Source organism: Athene cunicularia, assembly GCF_003259725.1.
Source record: "Athene cunicularia isolate RWA chromosome 5 unlocalized genomic scaffold, athCun1 chr5_part3, whole genome shotgun sequence".
In the NCBI taxonomy this organism is placed as follows: domain Eukaryota; kingdom Metazoa; phylum Chordata; class Aves; order Strigiformes; family Strigidae; genus Athene; species Athene cunicularia.
The window spans coordinates 1,470,211-1,487,334 of record NW_020799103.1 but is presented as its reverse complement, the minus strand read 5'-3'; the positions used below and the strand labels follow the sequence as shown (position 1 = coordinate 1,487,334).

At 40.3% G+C, this 17,124-nt stretch overlaps 1 protein-coding gene and 1 long non-coding RNA gene across 2 annotated transcripts in view; both read right to left on the bottom strand.

Annotated features, from left to right (window-relative positions):
- The window catches only part of PARVA (parvin alpha), a 30,747-nt gene extending 24,887 nt beyond the window's left edge, over positions 1–5,860 (bottom strand). The window contains exon 1 of the mRNA XM_026850866.1: positions 5,654–5,860. Coding sequence (XP_026706667.1) covers positions 5,654–5,681 — 28 coding nt within the window. The 5' untranslated portion in view covers positions 5,682–5,860. The remainder of the gene's footprint in view (positions 1–5,653) is intronic.
- LOC113481332 overlaps positions 1–17,124 on the bottom strand; it is a 658,441-nt gene that overhangs the window by 452,067 nt on the left and 189,250 nt on the right. The window lies entirely within an intron of this gene.

The window sequence follows — 17,124 nt, the reverse complement described above, 5'->3', positions numbered from 1 at the left end:
GGGGGGGGGGGGTGGGGGGTGTTCTTTGTGGAAGCTGAGATTTGTTGTCGGTCACACGACTCCAGGAGTTTAAGCTTTCTATAAAAAGTCAAAGGACAAACTCCCTGATATTGTAAACCACTGCTGTAGAGAGCAGCTTCACATGCCATGTCTCTATCTTACGCTACGCTTTCCTGGAACAAGCACAGCTTGGAAGGCTGGCTACAGACACCATACTGCCAGAGCAACCCCGTGTATCTGGATGCACACCCATATTCAGACAAGCTTGCTTATACTACATATGTTCATGTATGTAGCCATAAGTTACAGCCAGTCAGAAAAATGCTGATTTTCAATAAATGTCTTTGATGATCTTGTGTAAGGCAGAACTATTCACTCAATTACAGCTGAGAAATTCAGATGAATCAGGTTTGGTTTCATATTCTCTTTACTGGGTGGGTGCAAATTTCTGATGAATGCTCATGACCTTGATGTCTTGCTTTTGTAACCAGCTGTGCCCAAGAGCAGCTTTACTGCCACTGACTTGATAGTCTGCAATGCAGACTGGAGTGTAAGCGACTGTATCCACACAGATTTCTGTGGAGTTATGCTGATTTACACAAGTTCACTGGCTCAGTGCGATTCCTATTCCTCCTCACATACTCCAGTTGTATACCCTGATATAACTCCAGTAGAGTAACTCTGAATTTGTACTGGCAAACGTGAAGAGAGAACCAAATAACCTAACTTGGTCAGAGAATGAGAGAAAAAACAGCGAAACCATTTTCAAAAAGTCCTAGTTTAAGCTTTTACAGAATGACACTATTTAGTCAAGCAAACTTATGCAACTGCTTTCTGGGTCATCCATCCAAAATGTTATTTTCTGATGCTTGTGTGTGTGCATCTTATAAGTCCACAAAGGGAAAAGAAAATATTAATCTAAAATGGTACTGCCTAATTTTCTTAAATATATAATTCATCCAATATGGATTCTGGCAGCTCAGCTTTAACTCCGAAACAAAAGAAATCCACACAAAAGACAATAAATCTGCATTACACATGGTACTAAAATGATCCAATGGATTTATAGATGTTTACAAGTTTGCAGAGTGTGACACAGCGTCCACCAGAAATTTGATATTCACAGCACAAAACATCATAAACATATGTCTGCAACTACAAAGGGGCCTTTTTATGTGGGGATCATTGTTAAAATTGTCTTCAGAACATAAACCTTAAGTTGTAAATGCTACTCCCCATTTATTCTCCAAGACATAACAAATGAGGAAAGAAAAGCAGAGATATGTTTGTAATTGAAAATGTTTCTCAGGAAATGATCTGTACAGGAACATCATTCTCATTCCATTAACTGCTGACTCCAAGCCAACCATTTGTAAAAGTAAATAAATATGCAAACTGGCTGACAACAATGTGCCTGCCTTTAATGTTACTGCATTAGTACCCACTCTCCAAAAAAGAATCTATTTTCTTTTCTCATTTCTCCATTAAACCAAACATGGCATACACACAAAAAGAACGGGAGAAATGGTGTTCACAGAAATGAATGGGAGAAATGCTATAATTTAATTCTCATGTATGCAACACAAATTAATCACGTATTGCCTTGAACTTTCTTTAAAGCCCAAAGCTACTCTAAAGTACCTCATTGCTGTTCCTTTCTTTTTTGCAATTAGCAGGGAAAAATAACCCTCCATAGACTGACAGATCTCTGGTCTGAGTAGGTAAAAAACAACAACAAAACAGGGAGCAAACAGTCCTTTTAAAGAGTACTTGTGATTTCCTTCACCATGTCACAAGTAACTTCATCAAGCCTTACATGCTTTCACATGTCATTTGGGATGAAGGTTCTTTCTCTGAATTTCCCTGTAGTTTCTAAGAGGTATTAAGTGGCGCAGCATCAACCTAACACAGATGCCAGTCATTCCATTCATTCCTTCAACTATCCTCTCAACACATCTTTTAAAATACATAAGCAGTATCTGCAGATGTTTTGGAAAGACTGTCACCCTATAGGGGTGAACTGAAAAAAATCCAAGAGACGGTGTTGGGAACAAATACCAACAGGAGTTCAAATGACAGGTTTTTCCCCCCAGTGAAGAACGAACCATGTGTATGAGAAATGCTGTGACCATTTTGAGTCCTTATCAAAATGTGCTGCACTGAATCTGATCTCAGCCTGAAAACTCTTCAAACAGCCACAGATACGTTGGTAGGGTCTTTGTGCAAAAGGTACCTACAGGTTGTTAGCTGGTCTGCATACGGCATCTCTAAATGCAAAATATTTTATCGAAACAAATCCTTTGACAGCTAAGATCTCATACTGATTGAGATGTTTACTGCGAGATCTCAGCACTGATTTACTGAGAATACTCAGGACTGCATGGAGTGCTTGGGGGTATACGGAGACAGAAAGGAGAGCATCTGTATCCCCCTCACCAGTATTCCGGTATTTCTTGAGCTATACCAAATCTGCAGTAGCAACATCCAGAAGAGAGCCAGACAGACCTCTTGGCATAGTCCTAACCCGAAGCAAGTGGAGGCAATTGTTAATCCTATATGTTCACCAGCTTGCTGCAACCATTTTTTCCAAATATTGTGGAGTGGAGAAGCTGATTTTATAGGACTGACTTGCCTTGTTCTCTGAATCACCAACCAGCTAATAGTAGTCATTCCAACATCAACAAGAGGCGCTCATGCAGAAAAGACAAAACCAAAGATCTGTTCCAAGAAGTCTTTCCCAGCTCAACAAGTTCTAGCTATTCCTAAGAGGAAACCCAAAAATAGTTCTTAGGAATGTGAGGGCACACTAGTAGCAAGCTGAGGATTTCCTGGATTTCTTGCTCTTTTCTTTTTGTGTATATAAGCCTTGTTTTCGAAGGAGAAAAAATTAAGTGTCAGACCCACTGTATCTCAGTAATCTAGATGACTAGTTCTTAGAAGAATAATTAGAAAAATGACTACGTTTACTGGAAAGTTAAAATTCTTTTTCAGGGACTGCAAATTGGTTTATGCATCACACATGGCCACTATTTTCAAACTGTAGTTCCTAGAGCTACTTGCGTTTCAATATAAGCATCTGGTCACCTTCAAGGAATGACTTTGTGACAAAGGATCAAAAGGTATGTAGTAAGTGGCCAGGTATTCCCACATCCTGGAAGGAAAAACCAAAACCACCTGAACATCTTCCGAGAGTTCCTCATGCTTCAAGATCTTTCTTTGGTATCAAAGTCAACCAAGATGGAAGTTTGAGGGTGACACCAAGGCTGAGACAAGTAGCAAACAAAAGGAAGATGGGACAAGAGTGACCTGAAGAAATTAAAATAATAATGGATACAAATATGCAGATGTATTACTTATTTGCATAACTGGTAGCTTGCAGTCCATGCTTTGCTACCTTCTGCATCAATCTGGAACATCTAACCATGGTTCTCAGATTCAGTACAACAAATGAGAATTGACTTGCAACGTCTAATTCTTTTGTTCTACTCCATTTTAAGGATTTTAACATTTCTTGCTATGTTTAATATTTGTGCCTAGGACACAGATGGCTTCTAAAAGCCTCTGCATCATGTCCTAGGGAATCAAAGTTTCTTGTCAAGGACAGAATCAGGATCTAATTTGGGAACTGGGATCTAAAGACAAGCCTTCAATATGGAAAAACTGGGCTGTGATTTTGGCTGGATCAACAGAAACCCAGCTACACTCTTAAAGAAAATGGGCTGTATTTGGTGAAGGGCAGAAAAATAAAACCTTAAAATGGCAGAAATAACATAGTCTAGCATACTGAAGAGTAAGCTACCCTTTGGGGTTCTCTTGACCAATGTGTTTGATAGCAGAAAAACTTCAGACTTGGACTGCTACAGAAAGGACAACGGAAAAGGTAAACTTCTGTCCTCATCCTTATCTCCTATGAATCTGCATCACCAAGATGCACATCTGTTGTGTGGAAGCCCTCCTGTTCTTAGTCATACAGTGTGAAGGGTCAAGGGACAGAGAGGAATATATTAGGGCTGTGGCATCCCTGACTGGAGGGAGGACTTGGGTCAGCTGGCATAAATCACAGCGTGGTGTGATCAATAGTATGGCTGTGGTAACAGCTAAAACATATTTACACAGAAGTGTAAGATGATGATGCAAGACGGGACAGGACTTTGGTAGTACAAACTGGAAACTATGTTTGGCTTTGGAAAGCAGAGTTAGCTCTCAATTTGCACAGGGAATAAAACCACCCTTTCTAGTCTAGGTCCTCAAATTCCCTAATCAGAATTAATTCATTTAACACCCCACCAACAAAAGAAAATAGCATTATTCCCACTCTGCAGGACAGAAAGTGACACAATTCTAGATTAAGGGATATATTTACATGTTCCCTTTCTGGAGACACAGATTTGACTTGTAAAATGGAAGCTAGGCACTTGGAAATACAGCCTTAAAAACCTGTCTATGATGTTACACTCAGGCTGATGTAGAATGGTCGGGAATACCTGTGTCTCATTTCCCAAACCTGTGTAACAGCAAAGAGAACACCCTTCTTTTCATATAACCAGGAGTAAGGACTTCCATCCAGCCCCGTGCTTTGCCCTTCACAGGCAATGCCTGGTACCCTCCTGTGCATTCCTGATCTTGCTCATTTCCTGATAAAACTCAAACAGCTGCTCCGACTCACAAATACCCTGTCTCCAAAAAATCACCTTACTGAACTGTTCATCTGATTACGGTGTTCACATGTTTCTGATCAGGAAACGAGTTGCAAGCAGTGTCAGCACCAGCGCTGTAAGTGCAAACCCTCGGCTCCGAGCTGCACACCCACCGCAGCCGTCTGAACCCAGCGCTCGCAAACAAGCTGTAGGTTCGGAGCAGCACTTGCTACCACCTGTCAAGTGCTGCCAGACAAGGGAAACTCCTCTCTGTAAACTCCTACCTCTTAATGCAGTTCCCGGGTTGCTGTCATTACCAATGTATCATTTCCAGCATGCAAAACATTCATCCCGATAGTAGCTGTGGCTGTATGTCCTGCTCCATAGGTGAACACACCAAAAATTGAAGTTCAATCATCCAAGTAAATACCCTTAAATGAGTTTTACTTCCCCAGAAATAACCTACAGCATTCCGTTGTTGATATCATAAATAAGTTTCTTAATATTCCTATAAGAAAGTGTTTAGTGCTACAAAATTTTCATTTTAATAAGCATAAACGTTAAAACTTACCTACTGCATGACATTGCTTTCTTAAGCTTGCTTTTCACTACAAATGACAACTTTCCCTGAGTGGAAATTCAGCTGATAAAAATCACTATTTTTACACTGGATCCAGCATTACTTAAGGACTGAATTTGTACCAAACTGAAGTTAACAGAAACACATACTCTTACAAAATACCACTAGAATGAAACAGCTAATTCTTTATCACTCACATTGCAGAAATATTTTCACGGATAGCATTCAAAATTCAAACTACTGTATTTTCTTCCTCTTTTACCCAGGAAAAATGAAGCCTGACAAGGGCAAGGAGAAAATAAACTCCCATTCTTATCTTCAAAATATTACAAAACAAAAATTACTGCCATTGCAAAAACATATGGTCATAAAACAACACTCCTAAAGTATCACAGAAATGAAGATGAAAAATATCTGAGTCAGTCTAGTCTCCTACCTTTAGGGCAAAATGCTCCACAGCCCATCGTAGGGTAGCTGGGTCACCCTCATAGTGCATCACAGGGAGAACTGCAGTCCTGAAGGTGTTTGCAGCCCCTAGCTCTGCAGGCCCCTTTGCTGCTGTTCTTCAGAGAAGCTGTGTTAGCTTTAGAGCCTGTTTTCCAACAGAATGGTCCAAGCACATCACAACTCTCAGCTCAGAGCATCGCTTCAGAACAAGTGACTGACTGCCTATATAATTTAATATGATGCCACATGAGACTCATAGACCATCTGCAAAAGAAACTAAATCTGCTTTTCGCAGCTTGGTAAGTTGCACTGTGAATGCTAGGATGCAGTTTTGGCCGTGTGCTTTTGTTATCAGTCCTATAACTGAACAAAACACTCAAACAGCAAGTGTAAAAGCACATCTTTTTTACCAACTGCAGTCTGTTTCTGCTGTAGGTAACTTGTACCTTTTTCCCTTAAAACTAAATAAAGCCACAATTCCCCTCAAAGCATAGGTCTAATTTTTTTTTTTTTTTTTTTTTTTTTTTTCTTGGTGTGTGAAACAAAGGCTGGTCAACCAAAGCTACAGAATCCTTGAATCCTGTTGCCAGAATTGAGATGCACATGTGGTATTACCAAGTTCAGGCTCTGATCACAGTAGTCCTTTCTCTATAAATACTTCCCTATTGAAATAATTAGTAAAACTCATGTGGAATAAGGATTAACCTCTAAAACAGGCAAAGCATATAAAACACTAAAAAACCTAAGGAAAAGAATGGTATGAGCCATCAAAAGAATAATAAACTACTGGTAAGAAATGAAGAAGAAAGTTTTATGGGCTACGCATCCTTCCAAAGAGAGACAGTAATGAAAAGATAATCTAAAGCAATTACTTGGGCTAAAAATCAACTTGCTATGAAGTTTTCTACAGACTAAAACTTTTCAGAAGCTGTAAAATGTTTAAGTGTCTGTTTCAACTTGGAGCAGGATGAGGGAAGTGACACATCCCTGGCTCATTTCTGAATTGTGGAAAGTGGTTACCTTTCTAGTTTCCAACTGAGCTGCATTTTGAAATACCAGTGCCAGAAGGCAAGTACGGAGAACGGAGAGGTATTTATTGTTTAGGGTTACTCAGCTGTGCTACACAACGTTCCTCCCCCAGGTTTCCTATCAGATGCGATTCCTTGCAGGAAGAGACAGAGAGCTCTCATCACTGTTCTGAAACCACATTCTTCACCAGTTCTAAGGAGTGTCTGATACACATCGGTCTGCAGCTACTGGGTCACTCCTAAAGGCACCTCTCCCCTGCCAACAGTCCTATTCCATGCTGTACTCACAAGTAGTAATGGGGCTCCCCATTCTGACTCCTCGAGTCCCATTGCTTTCTGGTACCAGGACACGGGACTGCTGAACCGCTGAATAACAGCATTACAGGACAATACTAAACTGGGAGTTTGTTACCAAGCTTCCTTTTCCTCATTTCTGAATAGAACCTTAAGTGTCCCAGATACTTTATTATGTCAATCCCATTTGCGAGGTAAGTACAGCTAAAGGAAAACCACGCTCCACTTGAAACATCAAGGAAGATGCTGAACATGATTATACATTAAGAAATTTTCATAGAGTCTGAAGCCACAGCAATGTGCATCACCAATTCAACCTATCTGATAAGCAGTTATTTATACTTATTTACAAAGTGGCATTTTTTTGCATGCACAAAAATACCTATTTTACAAAAAACGGTAAATTCAAGTTTTTCTATTTTAAGATGAATTTTCGTACCTACAGTAGTAGCCAAAAGATCTTGTCCAGGTAAACAGTTCTAAGAGGAGGAGTTCCAGTAGAGTAAGAAAGCTGCAAATTAGCTAAAGCAGCGCTGCTTTCTCAGCATGGTGAGAAGTTGTCAACAGCAGGTCTGAAGTGCATAGCTTGGGGACCAAGTAGAGGAATTTCTAATCATACTCTCTGTAATCCGTTTTCACTTGCCACAAAAATAAATTCAAGTGGGACTTAATTTCTAGTTCCTGTAATCTAACAACAAAACCATCATTGAAAAAGCCTGTGCACTTCCCCCTTCCCTTAGCAGAGATCACTGCAGGGAAAAAAGCAGCAGATTAGCAAGATGCTTTGGGCCTAGTTTCCCAAACTGTTCCTAAGGGTTCACTTTCAACCCCGCAATTTTCAGCTTTGTAAAAACAGAAGTATAGCCAGGGAAGACTAAAGTCTTTTTCAAGCGGTTTTGGCCATCAATACAGGAAACAATTCAAAGGCAACATGACACTGATAGCTTAATTTGTGAAAATGGATAAATACCGTATCTGCCACATAGCACATTAACCCATGTAACAAATAAATACAGAAATAGCACTGCAATACTTGGTTAAAAGGTTTTGGTTCACAGAGGAGGAAATTTAATTAAAGCATGTAATGTCAATTACTGTCATTTGTAATTTTATTTTGCTTCCCTAGAAACAATACAGATGCAGGATTCTAAAGTTACCTGCATGTTTGATGCAAATGGGATAAAATTATCTAGGTTCTGAGAAAATCCAGATAGTAGTAGGAAAAAAAAATGCATTTTTACCTAACCCCAGTCATGGATCTTCTTCAAAGTGTTGATTACATGAGGACTGACATGGCTCCAATTTAAACATATAAGCCAACAACCCAGACCTGAAACAAGACTTTTATGTTTAAAAAATTGTGTTAAGTCATCAGAAAGGTTGGGTAGGGACCAACAGCCTAATTCTCAGCTACTGCAAATGGGCACAGCCTTACTAAAGCCAACAGAAGAGCACTGATTGGTATCAGAAGATAATTTGGCTTACTGTTTATACTGATTGATTTCAACTGGAAAATTACAGGGCCGGGTCCTTAATGCTTCTGTCTCCTTCGTTCTGCTCTGTGCAAAAGTGACAGAGACCGAGGAGTCATGTAGAAGACTCCAAGCATCTCAGCACCACAGCAATAAACACTGCCAAATCTCATCAGTCCTCCTTCTCCTTTGCCATACACAATGCACCGGAGTATCAGCATCCATTTCTGCTTTTACACAAACTGCTTTTCAGCAGTAGAGCTCCGTGCTGCACAGAAGCATGCCACCTACATCCCATTCTGATGAAGTCAGGAAATAATACCAGAAATAGATGAATTAAACTTACTGTTGGTAAAATACATGTCAGATACATTCCTACCTTGCAAACTATGATCTGACCTACCACTAGAATCAGCAGGAGAAAATCTGCTGTGAAGACCTTGAAGCTGTTTGCCTTTAAGTACCACCACTTCTAAATATAGCAAGCATCCTGCCTTCAAAAAATCATACTTTCCTCAACAGTGTAATGCCACAGTAAAACAGTGATTAGAATTATAGGAGAGAGCTAACAAAAGAAAGATTAAACCAATCAGACGCTTTCTTATGTCTGTAAATGATACACATAAATTGTGTCTATCAGGCTCCCCCAGGCTATTTCAGGAGTATGCAGAACACAAAATGATGCAGATTCATTACAAAAAGTCTAAATCTAATCTACTTGAATTTAAAATGCCAGGAATCACGTAAATGGAAGATGAGAAGACAGAACTCATGCGTTATACATAAGCAGAAACAGGAGTAATACAAACTGGGAGTCACATAAAACGCTAATAGGTCGGATATCTGGCAGTGCCCATCTACTGGTGTGTAACTGCAGCGAGGAAAGAGGGATCTCCAAACTGCCTTCATGCCTTCCCCAGTCCTCAAAAGGATGACATGAGGCTGGTATCTGGGATTTTGGGGGTGGCTTTGAGGTACGAGTGACACAACCTCCCCTCCCCATGCACCAGGGTGAAAATCGAGAAGTGAAGGATCCCAAAACAGACTGCGTAACGCAAAGGGTAGACACCAGTCATATTTTTAGTCATGCAAATTATCAGACTGTGCCCTTCCCAAATAACACAGGTGAATGGTGACAAACGTCATTTAAAACAGGCAATTCCACCTAGACCTAGGTGGCAAATGCAAAAAATGAGACTGTTGATTAAAAAAAACCCCAAACATTGACACGACGCGGTTCACCTATAATATAGCTGACAAATGGCTAAAAATGCACTGACAAGATCCTGAGGGATACCAGCTCCCCCAGTATGTCACCACTGTCTGTAGTGCACCTTGCAAGGTCCAAGTGTTACTGAATGCATGCAGACCTGTTACCTTCTCCCTAAACACACAGGAGAAAGAGAATGATGTTATCACTATAAACATACACACTCTCCTATGCCATACGTCATAACAAAACTATAATACAACTGTACATACACACAAAATCAGATCATTTGGAACACTCAGTAGTACAGCCTCTCTCCTAACAAGCAAGTCTCATTCCCTACCATTAAATCATGACGAACTCAGGTCTACAACTTTCTCCTGGAGCCAGGCTTGCTGACTTATGTGCTGACACTTTAAACCGAGTGCAGGAATTACTCTCATTTCCTAAGTAAATTATGCTGGGTTGAAATCTAAACATCAGCAATGCTACTGAAAATATAGATACAACCTCAAAGTCAGCAGAATCTCAGCAACATAAAACTAGCATGCAGATCAGACCTAAATCATAATTCCTGCAGATTTCTCTTGTGGCACAAAAATATTACTCAGCAAGAGTAAAGGCAGCACAACTGGTTACCAAATAGCTTGCTCAGTGTTATGATATTGTTTCTCAAGTGAAAAAACTACTGTGTACTGATTTACAAGGATGTCCAAAATTGGCTCAAAATTTGTGCTAGAGTAAGGGGAAAAACCCCTTGATTTATAGACCTGGCATTAACAAGCCCCTCTTTCTTGTTACTCTCTCTCTGCCTTCCATTTAGTCTTCATGTTACTTGAGTTGGATTTCCTTTAGGCCTGGGTTCTATTCACTAAACTGCATTAATATCCCAATCCCACCTTGAGATCTCCTTTTCTAGACTCCTGCCAAGCTGGCAATACGGTTCCCCAGAGACTACTTTCCCTGACATGCAGTAAGCTATTTATTGACACACCACTGTTCCCATGCAGTTTTGCACCTAAGCAGTGAACTGGATAGCAGTTCCATATGTTGGAGCTGTTACACTCCTCTGGAAAATTGTATTACTTTGGGTAAATAAAAAGCTAAGAGCAGCAGGAAAAATATCATAAAAATGCAGCCGAATTTGTTTCATCCTGCCTCCATCAGCAAATTTGGTCTATGACCTCTGCATATGAGTCATGCAAGTGCTTTAAAACTTGCAGTGATTTATATTTTCAGGATAGGAAGTTCAAGGCTTATATTTCTATTCCCCAACCATACATTATTTTTCTCCATACACAATTTCTTGATAATTATCTATGAACTCAAATATATGGGCATCTTTTTTTCTACTTTGTGGTGCATATTAACCAAAACCATTCGTCTCAATAACCAGTCTCCGTGTTCTTGGCAGTGTATAGCTGATGTGTAGGTTATTCCTGGAACCATACTAAGTTGATGCTCTCATCACAGTTTTAGTCATGGAAACAGCTTCTACCAAGACAGGCATTGTTTGTGAAAAAGGAAATTCCCAGCATATCTGTCAGAAACAAGAAGTAGTAGGATACACCACTTTAAAAATAAAAGTATCTAATATTTACATAGTGCTGTTCATCAGAAGACCTTAGTCTGTTCTACAAATCAAGTAATGCTTGTTAGAGCTCAGGGCTCATGTCCTGCTGAGACTCCCTCTATTCACAGTCCCTCTGCAGCACGGCGGCACTCCGAGCCCTACATTTATCAACAGATGAAGAGCAACAAATGAAAATACCACACAGGCACCAGAAAAACAGAGATCTTCTCGTCCATCGCACACAGAGAGTTGTTTCTGATTCCACATTCAGTAACCTAACTTTCAGTTAGTTTTTCAGATAAAATCATTAGCATACACACTAGTGTTTTGCTGCCACCCTGCTGATCAGAACCAATAGCTAACTCCCACTGAGGCAACTCCAAATCCCACAGAATTATTTCTGGACTTCTGTGGATTGATACAGTATCACATGAAAGTTTCAGTGAACTGGACAGTCTATTTCCAAGAGTTTACAGCACTTCTGTTACGCGGGCACACTCTGGAACGGTGAGATAAAAGCTAACTCTACAACCCACTGTGTAAACCTGGCATTTACTCTACATCTTTGAGATCTGCATTTTAATCCCAGAAATGGAAGTGCCAGGGTTCAAAGCACACAGTCCCTTCAGGGAGCAATCTGACGGTCACTATCTGGGTGACCTCACACTTCCCTGCATGTCTTACAGGGTGCTACCTGAATTCATAGTCTGCTTTGAAGAGGACTAGAGGAAAAGGCTACTTTTCAGTTTCTCTAAACATTACCAGTTGGGTTTCTGGGTCCACAAAGCTATGTTTTCTATGGTCTATTTGGCTTGTACCACAACACTTGAAAGATTACAAGGAAGGTCTCACTGATTTAAAAGAGTGTTTTGTGATGCAAGCCTGTAAGAACCACAGTAAAGATCTAGATCCAGATACGCTGACTTTAACCTCTAGGGACCACGTTAGGAATAACTGAACTGGTTAGCTGCAACCAATAAAGCACTTTGCCTTCTTCCTGTAAAATTTAACAAATAATCCCTTTGTTGACGAAAGGTATAAAAGTCTATCTCCACAGCCAAATTCTACAGGCTTCAGCACATGCCTCTGTAGGATATTTTATTACCACAGAAGCAAAGTGTCTTACACATCAGTCTTGATTGTATTATGTGGCACTGTTGTTCTTCCTGTGTTCTCTTCAGCTGGTCCTGCCCAGATAATGAGAACTTTGCCATCTTATTTCTCTAGAGCACTATCACCAATCAATAGTTTGGCTTTATCTAATGGGCAATCTCTGGGTGTTTGTGTATCATGTGTTGACAGCTTAATCTAGGTGGCAATCTGTGTTCATCCTTAGAAAGCCTTGCTTTAAAACTATTTTCTGAAATATTCAGGATTTAATTGATCTTAGTATTTATTTCTAGTCTGAATGAGTTAAAACACAGGTGAGGCTCCCCAGCTGAATGATCACCTCATGCATAAATCCTGATCTCTCTGACAGATCTGGATCAGTTTTAGAACTCCACTGCAAAACGTTACATCTGTGAACAAGTTAATCCTAGTTTTTCTGTTGGGTCTCCAGATATAACCAAGGATGTGAAAGCTTCTGTTTTTCTTCAAATATTTCCATTTTCATTAGTACTACAGGGCACGTCAGGCAAATCCTGCCTTTTATGACTTGTGCAGCCCAATTGCAATTAAGTTAACAAGTCTGTTGTAGTAGCCAGGGTGGTGTCCAAATCCTTTTCCATAGCTGTGGTTGCTCTGTAGCGTTTACAGAAGAAGAAAGCAAAATCTTAACTTGTCACTGAGGTAAGCATCTATCAGCTGTGGGCACAAACGAAGGTTTAACACACATCTCTGCCGTTTAAGAACTACAGTGGCACTTTAAGCCTCATGGTATCACTCTGATGCAGATAATTCACAGATAAGAAAACAGACCAAAAAAAAGAGAATTTGCATGCAGCCTCAGATCAGAACCAGGATTAGCACTCAAGGGCTGCTGGCTCCCAGACACAGACTTAGTCCACTTCAGCAGCAGTCCCCCACCCTGTCTAAGCCTCACCAACTCTCCACAGCATCGCTCTCCTCTCACTTACTTTATCCTGATTCAAGCTGGTCACCGCCTGAACACTCCTGTCACCTTGTCCATCCCTCCCTCCAAGGCCCTTGTTTGTTGTCACTTCACTCTCCTACTCTGGGGCTGCTGCTACTTCCTCCCCACCTGTGCCTTCACAGCTTGCCCCTTCCCCACCCCACAACTGCAGGCACAGAGCCAGAGCTGGTATGTCCAATAGATCTTGTTTTCCAGATCCTGCAGGGAGCAGAACCAGAAGTTAGACCATGAAGAAGTGCCCCATGCTGCCAGTCCAATTTAACATACTTTGAACACAGGTATTAAAAATAAGAAAAGAACGATTAACTCTCTCCTGGCCCACTAAGTGGCACTTTAAATTGACTGTTTGAACCTTGCCTTAAAAGTCCGTTTCCAGTGTTAACCACTGATTTTACATCACATCCTAGATTGCGTACTTCTCAGCAAAATCTCCAACCTCCTGTGATTCCTGTATAGTAATTTTCCCCAACAAATCTTTTTAAAAGGTCTTTTAAAACTATTAGAAAGAGAATCTGACAGTCTATGCTTCTAGACACCAACACTGTCAGAATTAATTTTGAAAGTGCTGCACGGGCAAAAGAAAATATTTCCTGGATCAATCAAGGCTTAGCGTAATAAAGGGAAGATGTTGCCTTTAACAGTCAAAGGAAGCTACCACCTTGTTAGAGTACCAGCCAGCCAAGCCATGTTGATGAACAAACAGGAGATTTTCCGTTTCTGGGCCCTCACACGGTAAACCTGTTGGTTTATAATTACAGCTCTCTTTGCTTTGCCAGGGCAGGGCGACAAGGGCAGGCGAGAGGCTGTGCTCCACCACGGCAGCACCTGCATGCAAATGCAGCCCTATCAGCTTAGGGGCTCCGAAGGGAACCACTTCCCATAAGTAAATGCAGTTTGACAGCAGCTCCTAATAAGAGGAAGGAAATGAGGGACAGAAAGAAAAGTGATAGGAGACAAAAGGACTTCATAAAACAGGGCTTTACTGCTTTCATTTGTAGCATTTTCTCTTTGTTCTGTTTAAGCACTGAGCCTTCCAATTCCAGATACTGCACAAAAGAGATACCTGTCTAAAAAAGTTTATTTCAATCTGGAACTGTCTTGCAAGATGCTTCACAAACTCAGCAGTCCATTATTAGAGCAACAATGAGCTACCTCTAATTAATTTGGCACAGCCTTTGCTTCTGATACCAATCGAATCAATATTAATAGGGAGTTTGTGCTCTCTCATTACAGCACAAAATGGGTACCAATCTTCTTGTGAAGATTTTTGGACCATAGACGGTGTTTGAGGTCAGTGTAGTTGGCTTCTTCCCACCCCCCTTTTTTCAACCAGGATGGAAAGAATATATAATGATGTGCTATTTAGTACCTGGATAAAAATCTACATTCAGGCTGCCTACGCTGCGAGACTGAAACCAGTTCAATATGAAGAAATCTCAGTCTAAGAAAATAAAGATTTTAGTAGCTCACAGGGCTCAAATTAAACACTTAAATAGGTAACACTAGATATTTCTCATGCTGCCTCACATTTCTCTATTTATTTTTATCTGCAGGATCAGGCGTGTTAGAGAGGGAGGCCTGGTAAGAATTGCCTCAGCCATCATTCTTGGTTACTTACATCTGTGGTCAATTTTCCACACTTTCTTCCATAAAAGGTAAACGAGGCACTGTACTTGCAACAGGATAATCTAAACAATATGAACAATGTTACTGTTAAAGACCATCTGGCTCATCAAGCACAGCTCCAGACTTTTAACTCCTTGAATAAAGCGTGGAACCCTGTAGTGTATTTTTTTTTTTTACCCAAAATTCATTTTTAAAACGGTAAAAGTAGAGCTCCCGGAGACACAAGGAATTCAGAGTGCGAGCAAATTAATTTTCTGGGTTTATCCCTCTTGTATCTAACACATGACACAATCCAGGCTAGAGACAAACACTTACACGTCACATTTTTCTACAAAAAAAAAAAAGCCCTCTCAAATTTTCTGCAAGAAGCCTCTGTGTGTAGCTGGTATGTGTGGGGTTGGCGTTTCCGAGGGGAGACAAGAGGGTTAAGTATTTCATAATTCACTCCAACTTAATGGCCTGATCCTGCCACTTCTTAAAAGGTAATAAAAGTGAAAGAAGGGTCACCGGGAATTAGGAGAAAAAAAGGTGGGGGGGAAGGGTAAGGGCGAATGCAACCAAAGAAGGCTTTTGTTAATTGTACACACAATTTCTTATCTGTTAGATAAATTAACAAATGGCTGCTCTCTGGGAGAAAAATGTTAAAGCTACGCAGGAACAAAATAACCTGGGAGAGGGCAAGCCAGTAGGGAGAAAACAGAGTGATCCAGCAAGTCCAAAGAGCGGAGGAAGCAGTGGAGGTGGCGGGACTCCGTGCACCAGGGGTCAGGTCACAGCTCTGTGCCTCAGTTTCCCCACTCACCCACTCCCGGTGCAATCCCAGCCCACGGAGAGCACTGCCAGGATTCACTTCAGTCCCGTGCAGCACTCTGAAATACAAAGCAGCAGCATGCCCCATGCCTTCAAGTACAGAACGGCTTCACAGACAGAGGAGTTAAATATTCTTATACATTTAAAAGGCCATGGACTTCAAAACACACTTGGTTTTGAACTGAACAACAGATAGAATTAAACCTTGTCATCCGTCTTTGTTCAGGCTTCTCTCATCTCTAACTCTACGATTACTCTGCACAGAGTGGGTTAAACAGCCCTGCAGCCCCCATAAGTGCTGGCTGTAACACAGGGCAGGGTTTTAGTCCCCAAGAGGGTTTTTTTTTTTTTTCCTCCAAAGTAGTTTTAATGGCATTATAAAACAAAACAAAAAAACCCAAACAAACAAAAACCAACCAACTGGTTTGTTGAAATACTTTAATGCTTTTTATTTAATTGCTAAAAATATTTTTGGAAAGCAAAGCAAAGCAAATGAATTAGAGCATAGTTGCAGATTTTTTTGGGGGGTAAACGCAAAAGTTAAATTTTCATATTCACTGGTGTCTTGCTTTAAATTCTGCATCTTGCTTTAACCAGAAACATCACCCTATCTGGTTTCTAGGTAGAGCACACATATGACTGAACCTTCCCCTACAGTTCAGTTCTTCCAGCCACTCCCAGAAACATGTGCCCATGACCCTTTTTCAAAGTCTACTTTAATTTGGATCTAATTTTCATTGAAACTATTATATCATAAGCCCACTGCAGTATGTATTGACATACATATGCTAAATTCCTAGTTTATGAAGTCTTTTTAAATGCAATCAGGGCTGGGTTTTTTATTTTTAAAGAAATTGTATTTAATATATGCTCATGACTCATCAATTAAAAAAAAAAAAAGCAGTGTTACAGTAAGCAAGATAGGTCAGGCAGTTTTATGATTAATGGGGTCAAAAAGTTAGAATTCACATTGAAAACTTTGGTTGCTCACACTGAAACAATTAACCCTGTCTACTGAGCACCAACTATCCACTAGCCAAAAAAACCCTTGATATATAATTTTAGAAAGGAACAATATTGTATCACAAAACACTTTTTTTGGTGTGTGTTCCTCCTCTTAAAAAAAAAAAAAAAAAAGGAAAAAAAATCCTCCAATTTATCAAGAGATTTTCTGGGTGTAACTTCCAAAACAAGCTTTTAAGTATGAGATGTTAGAGTACAATGTGTAAGCTAGACATGCCCTAGTGGCTATTTCACTGCCAAAGTGTTCTGTTTTCTGGTGTACTTTCTTAAAGTCCCTTTCCTCATACTAAAGCTAATATCAGGATTTGGAAAAGGAAAGCAGAATTAAT